Genomic DNA, 17743 nt, shown 5'->3' with positions numbered 1-17743 from the left:
CTCACAGCGACTCCGGCTACCACTGCCCTACCTCCCTCCGCCTCTCTGTTGCCAGCCACATGGCTCTTACCCACCTCTGGAGCCAGAGGACATGATGCTGGACAGTGAACCAGTCAGCAAGCCAATACAGCTAAAAAATAATTATTCTACCTCTCCTCACTCCCCAAAAAGACAGGGCCTGTGGCTGATCCCTATTAGATCGATTAAAGCTGCCACGATGCCATTTTCAACTTTCAGCCTCATTTCAGTGAATGTTTTGAAAGATTTTCTTTGTTGGTTATTTGCAATGCATTTGAGATCACATCACAGTAGCTTTCCAATAAAATGTTAATTTTTGCATTAAAGACTTTGATTTATTTTCATCATACTTTTTGGTGATTATTAAGTCAGGCTGTAGTATGACACACATCTCAGCTAGCCCTGTTGTCAAAAGTCCTCCTCCCTAGACTGCTTCTCAGCCCTGAACCACACAAGGAGGAATGTCTGTGTAGCCATGCAACGAGCCTAACTGATCAATTTGCAAATTAACATTTTTTAGTGGGAGAAAGTAGAGGGAAAAACAGTGGAGAAGAAATGTACAACACATTTCTCCTTCCCAGCAGATGTGCCAGCTTAAACTCAAATCAAACTACTCAGGATTTTAATTCAGCTTTTCATATCAAATTTTTACTGTAATGTTCCCAATCTATATTGCTATGTCATTTCKTATATATTTTTACTGTTTTCCTATGCTGGTAACATAACTATGGCTCAAAAAGTCTACTTGTCACTAGTGGGCAAAGATACACCTCATCTGCTTTACACACACACAAATACAGCAGGAATGGAACGAGCTGCCTTCACAATCTTCAGCAGAAAAGCACTTTGAGTATTTCAGCTGCCTGAATCAATAGCAGCAAAAATTGAGCGATCACAGTAACCGTGGCCAAAGACACCTTATGTCTCAGCTTTGGTGACTTTTTCAAATCAAGTTCCTTGCAAAACAAAATAATGAAATTAAACAGTCCATGAGAGATATGGGATTATAATTTAACTAGAAAAGTATCAGTTTAGATCTTCAACTTCAGATAGCACATCTCACTCACAATTTAACAGCACACCTCCATCCTCAGTTATTTGGTTGAAGTCCAGGATATGCACAGGTGAGAGAAAGTGTTCACTTAAAATATACTCTCAGTTTATACTAGGATATCCAGGAGCATTCTTCACATTTACTTCATTTTAGACATTTTAAAGCACCAAAGCCATAATGGCACTTATCATTTAAAAATCTCTCCCTCATCTCTCCACTTCCGTTCTTTGTGCTAGAACTGCTTGTGAACCGCATCAGGACACATGCCCAGGTTAAAAGTTAACTTTTTTGGCCAGGTTATTTCTGATCAAGTCCCATGGACAGGCCATACAAAGAGCAGTGTCAGCACAAGTGCAGGTGAGGTAGTAACAAGTGGTTGGGACACACCTATTTTTGGTGGTAGCACTAACTTGTAGCATTCACAAGAGCAGGGTCCAGCTGCAAGCAAACAGGCAGAGGTGGGTGGGTGTGTGTGTGCGTGCGCGTGTGTGTACACACGTTTCCTGAGGACCTGTCTCACAGGCACCTGGAATCTGGCACTTTTGTGGGACTGGCCTTAAAATACAAGGGGCTATTTCAAGGAGCCTACCCAGAGCAGAATCTCAAATAGTTTGAAACTTTTTTCTAATGAAGTTTATTGGTAAAAGAGACAGTCATCTAGAAACAGGTCTGTCAGGGCCTTTAGATAAAAGCCTCCTCCTTTATTTTACTTTTATTGAAAAACTTCAGCATTTTGTATTTACGTGACTGTACTCCATTGCATCAGCCAAGCTTGCACATGGATACAAGAGTTCCTCCTTAGTAACAAGTATTTGTCCACTGTCTAAAAGATAGTAAACACAATAATGTACAGTAGGATTATTGCTGAAGTGAACATTAAAAAGTAGTTCAATCCAGCATTTACTCAGGCTGTCCTGAGTTTATCATCTTTCCTAAAAAGTTCAGAGAATAAGCTATTCTACACATTTTATTTCTTTTTAGATTGAGAATAAGGGGATGGGGTAAAATATCCAGTCTGGATAACATTAAAGACAGGAACTTTTTCCTTGGCTTGTGGAGTTAAGTTACATTTAGCTTGCAATAGTGAGAACAGAGGACAATGCCAGAAACAAGAGTATTGAATTTCAGGAGTTCGGCAGTTTATGTAACCTCCGTATTATTTAACCTCCCTCCCCCATTACCTTTCTACTTCAATTGGCAATAGCCCAAATCCTAAGTCTGCTTATATGGGCATCAGGCTTGCTGCATTTCCATTTCTCTAAAGGCCACATAGTGGAGGATTTGTCAAGAGTGTCTTTSCATGTACATCATCAATTAATACTTATCCTCAGGATTTTACAAAACAGCATGTTTGGGGAACAGAGTTTTGAAAGATTCTTATGCCAAAGGAAACTGTTTCATCAGAAAAATAAGTGCTTAAAAACTGAATAGATTCAAAAATGATATTAAAAACTCAAATCTAGGAACATTCTAAATATTAACTGAAATAAAAGTGTTTGGACAGGTATGACAACCTTTCTTAAAGTAATTTATGACCTTTTCCAGAGTATCATCTCTATTTTTTAAACAAAATTTTAAAAATCTCTAGATAAAAACACTATCAGAATATACTTTCCCTTGGGGAAAAAAATTTTAGTTGTGTGTGCACACAAGTATATGCACATCTATAAAATAAATATCATGCATGGCCTTTTTGTTACCCTCCTAAAGCAGTCCTACGAACTCAGAGAGCCAGAATTTATGTTCAGATCGATACAGATTAACAAATAAAAGAAAACATCTGAACACAGAACAGCAGATATTGACTTAGGTTAAAAAGTGACGGCATGGACAGTTGCCTTTGTACAAAAAGAAAACAATGTGGGACTAGAAGTTCAATATCTATTGCCTCATTTAGCAGACAGTGGAGACATCTCAGCAGTAAAGGTCACTCAAGTTCTTGCTAATGTAACTCGTACAAGCTTGTATYGAGTTGTAGCCACATCTCTATATCAGCTGGAAATCTTTTGTGGAGTTTTGGTAGTTTGGCCTGTTTTTATTTGCTGTAACTTTTTCCTAATTTCCACCATCAGTTCAAATTCTGCTAAAATAAAAGAAGGTTTGATCATTTTATATTACATTACGAAAGTGTTGGTAGCCTTATGAAAACGTTCTCTATGGGCTGTAGATGTTAATACATCATGCACAGCCTCACCTTGGGCAGTTCTCTTTTAAACATGGTTCAGAGCTACACTTATTTTTTGAGTTTAGTTGGACAGAAACCTCACTACCTCAGAAGTAGATTTCACTGCCACAGCCCTCTAAAAACACAACAATGTTCCATACAAGCTGTTACGTAAACTGAAGGCAAATGCCATCAATCACCAGGGGAAGAGCATTTTGGGTCCTCCACTGTAAACAAGCCATTTGATCTGAAGAAACTAGATGGACCATACCCTCTGTATCAAATTCAAGATATCTTTTGAACTGGCAATTCCCTGCTGAGGAGATCATTTCCTTCAGAGGCAGGAATTTCTGCATTAGAAAAAGCCCACAGTCTCTAGGCAGTAGTATAACCTGTGGAACAGAAGAGAGTGTTCTCACTTTTAGAATGATTTTGCATCCTTTAATTCTTGTTTTGCTGCCTATGTATAAATAAGCATTAGGCTCATAGAAACCTGACTAGGAATGACAAAAAGCAACAAGTTCAACTTTTAAGTTCTTTGCAACTTTGTCTGGATTGCTATAACCACTACAGAGGAAAAACTCCTGTAGTTCCTTTTACAAAGAGCATCCTACAGGTCCCTTCCTCCTTTGATCAGTGACGCAAACAAACAGCATTCCTCATGTGGTTTCTTACTGCCTATTGGATGTTGTGTGTTATTAGCATTAACAAGAGTTTCCTTGTGTGCATGACCACATAACCATTCTTACCCCAGCCCCACCCCTCAAAATATCATTACAAAAATATTCAAACAACTAGTTTCTGCCTTTTTCTCTGCTTTAGACATTTTAAGGAGACCTATTATTATCTTTATATTTTGATTAGTTTCTAAACAAAGGAGAATATACTTTTTCCTCAGTATTAGGAAATAACAGACAATCATAAAGTAAACTCTCAAAAACCAAGTCTCCAGAAAGCAAGGGTTAAAGTTCTTCCCAGAGCTCTCAACAGTTGGTTAACTCAAAGGATTCAAATTTGTACCTCTTCTTTTTGAGGGCATGAGGAAGTATATATTTGTCTGACATTTTAGGGCAAGGGCACATTTCTTTCAGATGATTTTAAGTCCTTTTCCCCTCTATTATCCTGCATGAAATCCTGCCCTTACTCTTACATCAAGCAAAATCAAGATCAAAACACAAAACTGTCTCCCTACAATGTGTTCTCCTCTGATTTACTTACGAGTAACTCATCCATACTGGTCTGGCATTTTTCTAAGTTGATCCTCTTTATTGCTACACGTTCTTGCCTGGGTTTGCATAGCGCTGCCTGGACAACTGCTGTAGCACCACTACCTGAAAGAAGGCAGAAAAGGAACACAGACTTAATGTGACAGGAGTTCCAACCAGCATCGAACACAAGAACCCAGCAGCCAAGAACTAGAGAACCCTTTTTCAGTATTTCCCGCACAYGTGCGCCTTTCCACCAGCAAGACAGCTTGCACACTTCTCAAACGGTGAAGAAAAGCTCTCTAGTTCAGAGACTCTGCTCCATATTCAAACAATTCCAAAGAAGAGAACTTAAAATAGCAGGCTCATTTATCAAGTGACACCCACCACTGAGATGCATTTCAAAGCTTAGGAGTCATTACCCTTTTGTCTTTGGACACATTCATTTCAATCAATAATTTAAATACTTAACAACTTGCAGGGCTAGCATGATTAGAAGYGTCAAATGTGGAGGGAGAGGAGGACAAGGGGATTGCTTTGTCAAATGTTATTTCTTCCAGTTCTTTCAGGTCAGTCTCTGCTTGCTAGGCTTTTGTCCCCACTGCTCAAACAGAAACATTGCTAAAATTGTACATGCCGAATCTTCTACAGTTTCATCAGCATTATTGCGCGTCTATTATGATTAGGATAACAGCCTAGACAAAAGAGCATGCTGATCCTTGTAAAGAGCACGAGGCACAAGTATCACACTAGCAATAAGAGGGTGCAAGTTGCTCTAGGGCCTGGCAGGGAAAAAGTCACGCTTGACATCCAAATCACATACAATCATACCTCAAAGATGACAATGCTAGATGGACTCCAACAGAATTTGGGAGGAACTAGTGTTCCTTAGAATAAGTTTGTTTTTGTTTTCTTTGCTAATAGCAGGAGTAGAAAGTCCCATTGCTTCTTTTATCAAGCACCCACTGGGTTTGCCCCAGAGTCAGTATCTCAGCATTGCTTTTTAAATTAATAAGATGCTCTCAACCAATATTCAGAGTTTTGCCAAGTTTTCACATCTTACAGCTATATAAGATGCAGCAGAGTGTACTTCCTCAAAGTAATTGCATCTTGCTCATTCATGCAGAAATCCAACAGAAACTGTTCCCTCTGAATCCCCTGAGTAGCTTCTACCTGTAATTTTAACTATTTTTACATTAATTATGGTTTTCTAGTAACTCACTGAACTGAGCAACAGATCACATTGGCCTGCTCATACATTATGTTCTATTTATGCACACTAATTGGCATATCCTAGATGAATACAAATCATCAACAAAAAGCCCTTTTGTTGTCAGGCCCTAGAAACATGGATTCAGTTACCAGTCAACTTAACAATTGAGAGCTTTTCCTTCCACACATCCGAAAAAAAAAGCACCAACTCGTGACTGGAAGTTATTGTCCATGTTTTAATTGATATTTGCTTAGATATTTTCATGCATTGTTTAATTGCATGCTTTTCCTCTGCTCAAATTACAAAGCTTTTTAGCTCAGTACATGAATTTTATTGTAATATAAAATTGAGCTTATCTTAAAGAAAAAAGTCTTAACAGGATACATCAGTTATGGTTTTCAGGATGCAGTCACAGGCAARTATTGACATGTCCTGTTCCATCAGSTTAGAGAATGCAGTCTTTAAAAAAATCCCATATCRGTATTAACCAATAAAAGAATTAAGAGATATCTAAAAAGTTACAGAAAACATCCAAAGGAAGAAACTGGCAAGTTAGCACAATTCAACTCTTAATAAGATTCCTTCTATGCCATTTTCATGAAGCTCTCACTCAACACACCAGGACACAAATCCTCTCATTATTTTGACTATACAACTGTAGGCCAGGGTAGGGGGAGGGGAGAGGAGAAGGAACTAAATCTTTAGCTATTAAGGTTACAGGAACCAGAATTAATGATTCTCCTTGATGCATCTTTTCTCCATATGCCAGTATTTTTCTCTATTCATAGGAAACAACCAAATCTGCACTTTAAAATGCAGTCACACACCAAGACCACATCGAAACATAAAACAAAAGCATTGCACAGGAAAAAAAAAAAATTCTTCAGCAAGACCCGTATACAATCCTAACTGCTTCCTCAAGTTAAAATGCAAGAGTCAAACGACAGTAATTTTTTTTAATTTTGGAAAAACTTGATTACAAAAAAAGATATCACACATCACTAACCCTACCCCATTACATTACCTGCTCAAGTTTTATGAAATCCCAAAGCAATTAGTATATATTTACCACAATTTAAACATTCTTCTATTACAAAATTAATTGTAAGCACATCTGTTATGCACAACTTGAAGATCGGTTCCTCTTTTGCTTACTGAAAGAGAATGAGATGTGAAATTTTGGGATGCAAACTAGAGTGAGAGCTATTCATAAAAAGAGCCTTTCAGTGCACTTTTCCAGTTTCTCCTCTACAGAGATGAGCTCCAGCAGGATATTTTTCATCACAAAAAGATGATGCACTGACAATGCAAAAGTTTTGCTGTTTAAAATAAAGCAAACTAGCTCAGTTTCTCTTCTTTCTCTTGTCTTTTGAAGACTCTAGGCAGTATGGTATTTTGATACTAAATGCAATCTGTGCAGCCTGCATTCTCAGTGGGACACAAACAAAACAGGTTTGAAAAAAAAAAAAAAAAAAAAAAAAAAAAGAGCTCCAGGTACTAAAATAGCCAAGCACTTGGTAGCTATATGCTTCCTTCCACTTAAAAACATTTCCCCCTCTCCTTCTCCGACTCACAAGTGAAACAACTGGGCATAAAGGAGAAGAAAGTCCAGAACCTTCCCATATGCTCTGAAGACTCCTTCTGTGTAAATAAAGAAATGATGCTCTACTCCAGTCTACTAAACAAGTACAGAACTGAAGCATTGATAAGGAATAGGTATTGGACAGGACTCAACAAATAAGCATTTCAGTCAAGAGTTAAACACACTACAAGAGTGGTTCACCATCATGCAAACAAAGAATTGTCACAGACAACCATTAAACATAACGATTTGATTAGTGCTGAAAGAACATGTTTATGTAGAATGGATTACAGTAAACCATTCCTTGTCGGGAGACACGGCTTACTCAGGTATACTGAACCTTACAAGGCATCCAAAACCTATCCCTCATAGCTGGGAACATACCCACTACATGACACACAAAGCACATACTGGTTTTAGCATCCAGTCATACATGATACTTGTCCATTTAGAAAATAAAGCTGGTATAACAAAAGCTCAAGTTGGATAAACTGTGAAGCCTTTCTATCGAGGGATTTCTTGCAGAACACTAAGGAAGGATTACTGGTGGTCAGATTCGAAAAAGTTTCATAAGAATCATTACTCCCCCCACACAGTCGGAAGTCTCTCCTGCTTGCTACAATAGGAAGCTCATATCAGAAGTTAATAGTGAAATAATGCAATTTCAGTCCACAGGATGCCTACTATGCCTATTTCACAACAGGTAACAAGAGACAGTTTAATCTTCTCCTCATGTTTCTTACTGCCATCCTTCTCTCTGCACTGACAGTCAACTTGTTCCTTCTGAACCACATGCATTATACCGTCCTGCTTTCAATGTAGCAGAACCATTAGAAATGCTTGTAATCAGGTTCATGTAACAGAAACCTCCTTAAGAGCAATTACAAATGGCTGTATCTCACTTGTTCTAAAAGGACCTAACCTAAAAACAGAAACAAAGAAATATTCTACATTGCACTTTGCAGATGCTTCACAGAAAGCATATGAAAACACTACAAATGCAACCACTCATCAGGGACTTAAGCTTATCTAAAGAAGTTCCTTTAAGTTGTTCTAAGTCTGACAAACACATTTTCTCTCTGCTTTAGTATAGGTGTAGAACCTGTCTCCAGCTGGCAATGAAAAGAAGGATCTTTGAACAGGTGTGATCAATTATAGATAGGAATATTTTGGTTTTATTTACTTTCCACTAGCCAAGTTCCAAAACCAAGGACAGTGAGGATAGATGGCAGCACCACTTTGTGTGCACATCACATGTGCACACACACTTCCTCCTTCACACAAGCATGCAGCACTGCTGCCATTTATTCCCTATGTATAAAGGTCTAACACTTCCCACTCATTCAGCATTGCACTGTAATTCTCTATTCCAAACACATCTAGAACTACTTCTATTTTTGTCTCCTCAAAACAAAAAAAAACAGCATCTTCATTACCCCATAGTGATTTACCAAGTCTTACGTACAGTAGCTCAGTATTATTCTACAGTATTCTAATATAAACATCTTTTAAAGATTTTTGCATTCATTAAGTCCCTTCAGACATTCTACCCAACAGTTCCCTACCCACCACATTTCTTCTACTTAATTTCTTGGTACATACGATAAGAACATCAAGAGGAAGACGTAATTTGTTGGTAATGACAACAGTTTCTTGCTGACTGGATGTCCAACAGGTTAGACAGCAGTCATAATTACAGAATACCAACTACCTTATCTCAGAACCTGTACAAACTCTTACACACCTACCCACACCTACCCACATCACCTACATTTCCACACCCCTCTTCAGCTCCCCCTGGATATAAAAATCTCCTATGAAATTTAAACCATTAGAGCATATCGATTTTAAGAGTCCACCTCAAATTCAAAATTAAACTGTAACCACCTCTAGAAGAACCCAGTAGTAAGTAAATAAAAATCTGAAAAGGGATAAAACATCTATTATTTTTATTTTTTCAGACAATCCAGTTCTGAAGAACAGACTCCCTAATTAATTCTTAAGTGCAGTTTACAAGCAATATAAGTGAAGGATTCCTTTTGCATACAGCAGAGCACACACTTAAGCCACAACTAGCATACATAAATCTGTACCTGCACAAATGCAACCTAGCTTAGGTTTTGGTTCTTAAGAGCATGATTTTTACATACGACATACAAAGCATCTGTGTTTATATATAAGCTTGAAAAACTGCATGGTACATATAGTATACAATACACAATACTGTATAGTGTACCTTCAGCATTACTACATCTGTGTTACAAACTAATGGATACTTCAACACATTCCAAGGCAGCATTCTAGAGAACTAGTCTTTCCAGTCTTGAAACAGTTAGTGGTAAAGCAATACTTTTGGTTGAGAAAAAAAAAGAACCTTTAACTTCTTTCCATTTCTAGCTCTTCCCACATGCATTTTCAGCATCACTCATTTTCTTTCATATTTCCACTGTTTAAAAGTTAAAATTCTGCTCCTTAAAGCTCATTTAGACCATCATACTTAAACTCCGAACATTTTTCGAACTTAACTTCACAGGCAATGAACTCTATTTCTCTTTCAATCTTCAAAAGATGTGTGTTCTTCAGAACTTCAAGTAAGCACAATTCAGTTAAAATTTCTTCCTACTTTATTTTCTTACCAAGCCTGGGATCAAGTCTCTCCCCTTGTAACTCACATGGAACACTATCTGGCAGGATGTTGACATAAACCAATTAAAATACACTACCTGTCCATGAAATCTAGCATATACATACAACTGCTACTTTGGCATTTTGATCATTCAGCAATTACTCAGATTCTTCATTGAGCTAAACAAAAAATTTGTTCTACAGCTGGACACTTAGAAATGTCATCACTACTGCTATTAGAGTCAGTAGATAATTCAAATTTTGTTTACCTTCTTGTGAGAGAGCAGTTTACATACAAGGTCTCAGAGTTCAGCAATCTTATCCCATATTGCTTTCTAAAAGCACATTTTGCATCAGGGAGGGGGGCAAGGGGGAACACCCTCTCCAAGGAACATAAAGGTCTACAAACACCTACGTGCTCCCACTGCAGTTTTAGATACATAACCTAAACATCTGCATCAAACTACTAAGCATAAAAAAAAAAAAAAAACACTACAGTGCTGTGCAGGAAGCTGCAGGTGCCAGGGAGGATGAGCATCATTGCCACACAATCGTAGCATCGGTAAAGGAAGACGATAGCAGCCAAGCCCCATATAAGATGTCAAAAAAAAAAAAAAAAAAAAGCAAGCATTCAACATGCATTGCTCACTTCAATTATGGAGTTGTTAGCACAACAACACAGAACATCATTGTACCACGCACAAAGAAACTGATGCAAGAAAGAAAAAGGCTTTAAAGAAAGTTCTTTCAATGATTTCACACCAGCATTGCTTCGTTCTGCCACTGCTGGATGACATGGTCCTTACACCCAGAAGCTTCCACCACGATAGCTTTACCAAAAATAACTTCAAAACAGTGAAATTTCTTGCAGCAGTCAGGACCTCATCCCACTAGTGAGGCTGTGCTGCAAAAGCCAGAGATAAATAGAAATCCACTCATTCAAGACAGCTAATTATTTATTTACACAGGGTAAGCAGCATCAATTTCTGCCAAGTGTGATTTCATTTATATATTTAAAAAATTGCTTTTAATTTTGGGCACCAGTGAATATCCTAATGTCATATTTATCTTTTCAATTCTGCTAGCAGATGGCCCCTCTGCTTCTGCTCAACAGTATCACAGTGATTTTAGTAAACCCTAGAAATTAACAAAAGTAACTAACCTGATTTTTAATCTCCATCCTTTAAAAGCCAAGAATAAATAATTAACAGAAAGAAGAACAGCTTTCATCTACTAAAACTGCTGTCATAGTTCTGAAATATTTTGGATCACTAAGAACAACAAAAAAGAGAACTATTTGTTCAATAGAGTCAAAAAAAAAAAAAAGAAAAAAAGAAAGAAATTTGGCCTACAAGTGTAGCCACTACATAAGCTACTCAATTCTCCTTTACATTCAGAGCTTGGTGTTTAATCCCTAAAGCCAGTCAGAACAGACATGTTTTTGTTTACATTTAACAAAGAGGTTCCATTTGACAAACAAGTTATGGAAAAAACAACTGGTCTCTGACCTACAGGTAAGCAATTCTTTACTTTTTTAAAAAACAGAAGTAAAGCAGTTCTAATATTGTTTCAAAGCGACACATGAGCCAACCTAGAATTGCCATCCCAGGTTTGAACTTGGCCTCTGCTATCAAAGTATCCTTAAAGTGCTAGTCCTAAGAAGCGGTTCCACTTTGAAGATGCAAAGCCTTGCTGTCCAAAGACTCAATGACAATCAAAAAATTGTAATCCCTTCAAATTTCTACATGTTCACCATCAGAACTGCTCCTTACAGCACTTAGGTAACTCCTGTGCAGACAGGACCTTTCTGGACTCATAGTTTTAGACCTTAGCTGTAGGAAATACTTGGAAGGAGAGAGAGAAAGCATGAAGACAGGAGTTCAGACATGAAGGTGGTTAGCACAACAGCTTTCAAGAGCAGGAAACCAAACTATACATTTTTCTAAATTAAACATTAACGATACAGAATCAGCTAATTACCTGATTGCTTGCATACATCTTTTGCATGCTGATTACATGCAACTTTCTTTAACCTTCAGTTTAACAAGTCATCTTTAAAAGAAGATTTGCTGTTTAGTTACARCAGCAACAAAACCAAAGCAAATTACACACCATTGTCATTATTTTTGCCTATTTTCATACATGCATTCATATGTATATTTTCAAAATTTCAGGTTCTTATAAAATATAATCAATCTTCACAGAATCACAGACCAGCTGAGTTTGGAAAGGACCTCTAGAGATCACCCCCTGCTCAAAGATCACCTAGAATAGGCTGCTTTGGACACCATCCAGGGGGCTTTTGAGTATCTCCAAGGAGAAAGATTCCACTACCTCTCCGGGTAACCTATTCCAGTGCAGTACCACACTCACAGTAAAAACAAATAAATAAATAGTTATGTCCGTACAGAACTTCCTGTGTCTCAGTTCATGCCCACTGCCTCTCATYCTGTCCCTGGGCATCACTGATAAGAGTCTGGTCCCACCTTCTTTATACTCTCCCTTCCAACATTTTATACACATTGATACAATTCCCCCCGAGCTTTCTCTTCCCGGGACTAAGCAGGCCCACCTCTCTCAGCCTTTTCTCCTATGAGAGGTACTCCAGTCCCTTAACCATCTTAGAGCAAGTCCATTGAAGGGCCACTATGTCTGTATTGTACTGGGGAGCCCAGCACAGGACACAGGACTYGGACATGGCCTCACCRGGGCTGAAGAGAGGGGAAGRAYCACTTCCTTGACCTGCTGGCAATGCTTTTTCTGTTRCAGCCTAAGATACTTTCCCTCAAARGCACACTGCTAGCTCGCTGGCTCACAATCTTCCTCTTGTCAAATCTGAATTCCAATTGTATGAGTTAAAAAACAAAAAAGTTACACAACAAAAATCGATCATTAGATCGTTTACAAAGCCTAACCTCTTAGAAGCAATGCAAAATAAAACCTGATCTCTCATCATTYGGTACTTCTAATGCAGAAAATTCATTCTGGTTCAAAAAGGTCAAGATAAAGCTCCCCTCCCTGACACTAACACTGTCACATACAGACAAATCTGGTAACTAAAACACTCAGCACAGCCTCRTTAACAGGCCAGCACTGTGAATGTTCAAAAAACTATTTCTAAATTGCACCATGACCATCTTAACTCTGACAGATGGATTAAAAGTCACCTTTTATTAAACTATTAAATGAACTTTTAACATTTCTACAATTTCTTCACATGGTTACCTGACAGAAAATTTTGATCGATTATTTTCCCCCCAAATAAGTTATGTTAACATTAATCATGAGAACTGAAGTCATGAATACTATGTTTTACATGTGTATATACAACAGATTAGATAGGAGACATTACTTTTAAGATTTAYTGATATGGAATAGAATTTGTTTTGAATCATAAATAATTATATTTTTATACTAGAAATTTGTGAAAAAAAAGATCTTAGATAATTAAGTATTCCTTAACAAATACTGCAGTTTCTAATGCAAGAAAGTTTTTTTTTAAAAAAAGAAAAACTCTGCAAGAGCAAATATTGAAGTTGACCAGAGCTTTAGTTGCTGCTGCATAATAGCTCATTGAGTGCAAGTGATATTCTAGAGTGCAAGTGAATTTGCTGTACAAAAATCTATAAGAACAGCTTCAAAAGAAAACCCCTTCAACAATTTTGAAGAAAAAACAATTGATCAAGCATGGGAATAAGAAATTATTGGAAGTACCAAAGTGCATCTGATTAACAGATCATAGAACTGTAATTTTACTTCCACAACTTTAGAGAAGCTTCTCTAAACAGCTTACGCTAAAATTAAAACTTGAACCTCAGTTCCTAATCATCATAATCAGAGACCTCTCTACAGAGCCAAAGTAAGATCTCTGGTAACTACGAATATAGGAGAGTCCATTTTCTGTCAGACAAAGAGCCCTTAGCAATACAAATGCAGCAAGGAATAAATAAATAAATAAATCACATTCCATAGAAACGCAAACAAAGACCCCAGAGCCATTAATGTGAGCATCTCTCACGAGCTGTTTACAATAAGAACTATAAAATCAGCAGAACGGTCCCAAATCATAACCCGTTTCAGTCACTAATTCCAGCACATTTGACTTAGTAACACTGAACATTGAGGTAACAAATCACAAGGTATTTTTGAATTCAAAGTTAGAAAGGCAGTAGAAGACAAGAATTCAAGCAAAGAAACACTTTCATACTCAGCTGCAGTCAACGTAAAGATAATTCATCATGCAGAAGTAACCCCTTATTTTCAAATTAATCATGGTTGTTTTCTAGCCAAACTAATTTTCCAATTCAGTTAGAGCAGGAGAGGTGAAAATACAGTTTTATAATAGAAGCTAACTTCCAGCCTAATCATAGAACAATTCTATAATTCTGCTCCTCTGTAACAGACTCTTGCTTTCATAATTACACCAAAGCAGTCTTACACACATCAAGCTACAAGCCGTAGGAGAGCATCAACTCCAATGCAGTTTACAAAAACCAAGGCAAAGCCATTTGGTTGCGTGAACTTAAGAAACCTTCTAAAAAAATAATAATAGTAAATTAACACTGTTGTGTCTTGATGTAGACCTCACTACAGATTGAGAGATACAAATATAATTTTAAGATTACAGTATCCAGTCTTCAAGTTTTTATGCTGATTGCTGTTTAAATGTCAGTGCAGATTTCTATTGCTTCTAAGGAGGAAAAAAAGCCTCACAAGTTACATTAGAGAAATTATTTCAGTTGTTTTATTCAAAAGACTCTATAATAAACACAAACTGAAAAAACACAATATTGCTGTTATTAGCTTTAGATAAATCATATCCAGCTAGAAAAAAAACAGCGAATATATTAAAACCCACTGCACAATTTAAGTTAATGCACTAAAATCATACAAAGAGATATCCCAGTCCTCACAAGAATCAGATCTGGTTCTCTCCTCATAGCAATTACATTTCTCATCCTTACAACTCCTACTGTAGTAAGGTGCTCTGGATCTTGCTGTTCTAATACCTAGGAATGTCTTTTTAACTTCCAAATGTGCACATTTATGGACTGCCTTTATCAATCTGAATTAATGCAAGAATTTCCTCCTCTCAACTCTCTACCCTACACATTTGCAGGTAGCAATCAGAATGGTTTCTTCCTGCTCCAGGAAAGATATTTATGTAGGAACAGCCTCTCCTTTGCATCAGGCCTATCAATCACGCAAGCCAGTCAGAGAACCTGATCTGACAGAAAACTAACCCAGTGGAAGAACAACTAGTTTTCTACCGGATCAGTGAGACCCTTTCAACAGTAGCTTGTTAGAGCAGATTAAACRTACTGTGAAACTGCGCATCAGGAGCTTATAAGGAACAGGCTAACCATCTTGAAAACAAAAACATGAAATAACATCTCATAAGCAGCTCTATTTAAAAGCTACTGTTTTCTCCTTAACAGACACTTGTATTTGTTGAGAGATTCAAAGAAAGCAATGGGCAGAGGAGAAGAGAACTCTATCTTTTGACATCTGCACCGCATGGCATCAGTTTTCAAAACAGCTTTCAACTAGACATATACTAGCAACAAGAAAAGTTTGTGTTTATACAGAGAAAGAGAGCAGAACTTCTCCCACAAGCTAAATCCGCAGGATGGAAACAGCTAAATTAAACAAAATCCTCTATCACTAATAATGATTTTCATTTTCTGTCGTATGTTCACCGCTGAAACTTTTAAATGCCCCCAAAACAGTCCCTTAGCCATTTTGCATCTGTGTATTAGTTACTACACAATATAAAGCCTATTCTGTTGACATAGAAGATGTTGTGATGAATCACTCTGCTGTACCTTTCAAAAATCCCAGAGATTCTTCAATATATTGTTAGTTTTCTCATTCATCTGGAAAAGGGTGTTGTAACAGAACCATCCCTTAAGAGACTAAGCAGTTCTTCAGGGAGAGGTATGCAGTGCTTTCCAAAGGTGAAGAGCTCTATTTCAGTAAGTAGAAACTACTCACGTTCACAGTGTGATTAACACTGGCATGGCTGATGCAAAGCAATATGAAATGCTGAACCAAGTTCAGACTGCATCATTCCCCCTTCCCTCAGTTATAAAAAAAAGACAATGCTTTCAGAGTTCTTCACTAAATTAAAAGTAACAGCATTCATCCAGCACCCCCAAAGTTGCATTCACATTTTGTTAGCTGCATGGAATTTATATGCCAAAATAGATGTTATTTTTAATAAGATATAGAATAAATTTAATTTTATTCTCAATGTGTTAGAAAAGTCACGTAAGCACTTATTGAAAGTCCAACTGAAGTCAAAGATGTTCAGTGTGTCCAAGAACCTGAACCAAAGAAATCTGACTTTAATTTCCTCCACAAAATTTCATTTAATTAAAAGAAATTATATTGACATTTAATAGCATTAGTAGCAATAAAGCTTCTCTATGAATAAGTATTTGCTACCCTGATTAGCATCCACACTTTACATCGGATGCCTGCTTAAACAAAAATGTTTAGAGAGGTTTCACGTATCAAAAGATACAAGGCTTTAAGCAGAAAGGAAAAAGACATTTCAAATCTCTCACGTAGTGATTCTGCAGGTACCTCTACAGGAAACAACCATTATTTAAGTAATTCACACAACTCACATCACAATCTAGACAAGGTTTAATCCAACACCTTCTGAGGCCTTTTCTACCTTAGAAATGGGATTTGCTTGTTTAGTTATAAAGAGCAAATCCTCAGCAAAGATACAGCTTATACTAATAGCATCACTTCCGCTTGGCTAACAKATCTGTTCCCCAAACCGAATAAGACAAAGTACTCTCACCAGCAAAGCCATGTCTCTGGCGGGGCCTCTGCTGACAGTACTCTCCTGCCGCAGGGCACCAGTTTGCCCCAGGCAATGCTTCCCATCAGCGCAGTGGCACCATCAAGCCCCAAACACCTGAGGCCTCCCAAGTTCCTTTTCTGCAGCTCAGAAGGTGCAAATGGGAACAAGAAGGGACTATTCGGGTCTAGAGAGTCATTCTGTTTTAAGGAAGAAAAACTTCTCAACTCAACTTAGTTTCTGGCTATAGAACATAAAAAGCTTAATGATAAAATTGAGCATCACAATTTACAACTCAGATCAGTAACATGTAGTTGTCATCAGGCTGGCAATAATTAGCAATTGGTGTGCAATACTGAAGACAACCAATAGCATCAGCAGACAAGACTCTTAGGATTTTTTCATGCAAGTGGCCTATTTCCTAAGGAATAGCAATCACAGTCATAGATCTGGCCTTTACCTTCTGCAGTATTTGTTAGAGATTTAAAACGTTATATACCAATAAAAACAAGTTTTCTCCAAAGTAATTCATTAACAAAAAATAATACTGAGGTCAAGAGATGAAAATTTCCATTACACATACTATTAATAATATTCACCTTTTCACAGAGTAAAATCCAAAATAATGCAGTACAAACACAGGATAAAGACTAAACACATCTGAATTAACAGGCCATACAAACAAAGCATTGAAATGCACTATGAGAAGGACCATCTGCACATCCATGTAGAGATGAAGACAGCAGAGCTGAATCTCACATTGCAAACTAGGACAAAAGCAGGTTTGCTGGGGTGAAATTAAGCTATAATCCCAGCATGAGCATTATGGGCAGACACACACACACACGGAGCAGAGGAAGACAAGGAGATGGGAAATAAGATTAARCGATGGGAGAGGAGAAAGCGCAGTTTAAGAAAAAAAATAAAAGAGGAAGTCACTAGTATARCAGCAGATCTGTGGGTGAGATTCACCTCCCCCACTAAACCACTGGAAAAAATGCAGACTAATCTAATCGGATGCACATACATGTATGGCTATACACACACGTGTGTGCATATATATACACA

The 17743-nt window shown here is 37.5% G+C and overlaps 1 protein-coding gene across 1 annotated transcript in view; it reads right to left on the bottom strand.

The window, feature by feature from the left end:
* Window positions 1-17743, bottom strand: part of STK39 (serine/threonine kinase 39) — a 114531-nt gene that overhangs the window by 84005 nt on the left and 12783 nt on the right. Inside the window, exon 3 of the mRNA XM_085323737.1 lies at window positions 4455-4567. Coding sequence (XP_085179863.1) covers window positions 4455-4567 — 113 coding nt within the window. The remainder of the gene's footprint in view (window positions 1-4454; window positions 4568-17743) is intronic.

This window comes from Rhea americana, unplaced genomic scaffold (genome assembly GCF_003343005.1).
Source record: "Rhea americana isolate MKP2758 unplaced genomic scaffold, rheAme1 scaffold_12, whole genome shotgun sequence".
Lineage (NCBI taxonomy): Eukaryota > Metazoa > Chordata > Aves > Rheiformes > Rheidae > Rhea > Rhea americana.
This window is presented reverse-complemented; position numbering and strand designations above follow the sequence as displayed.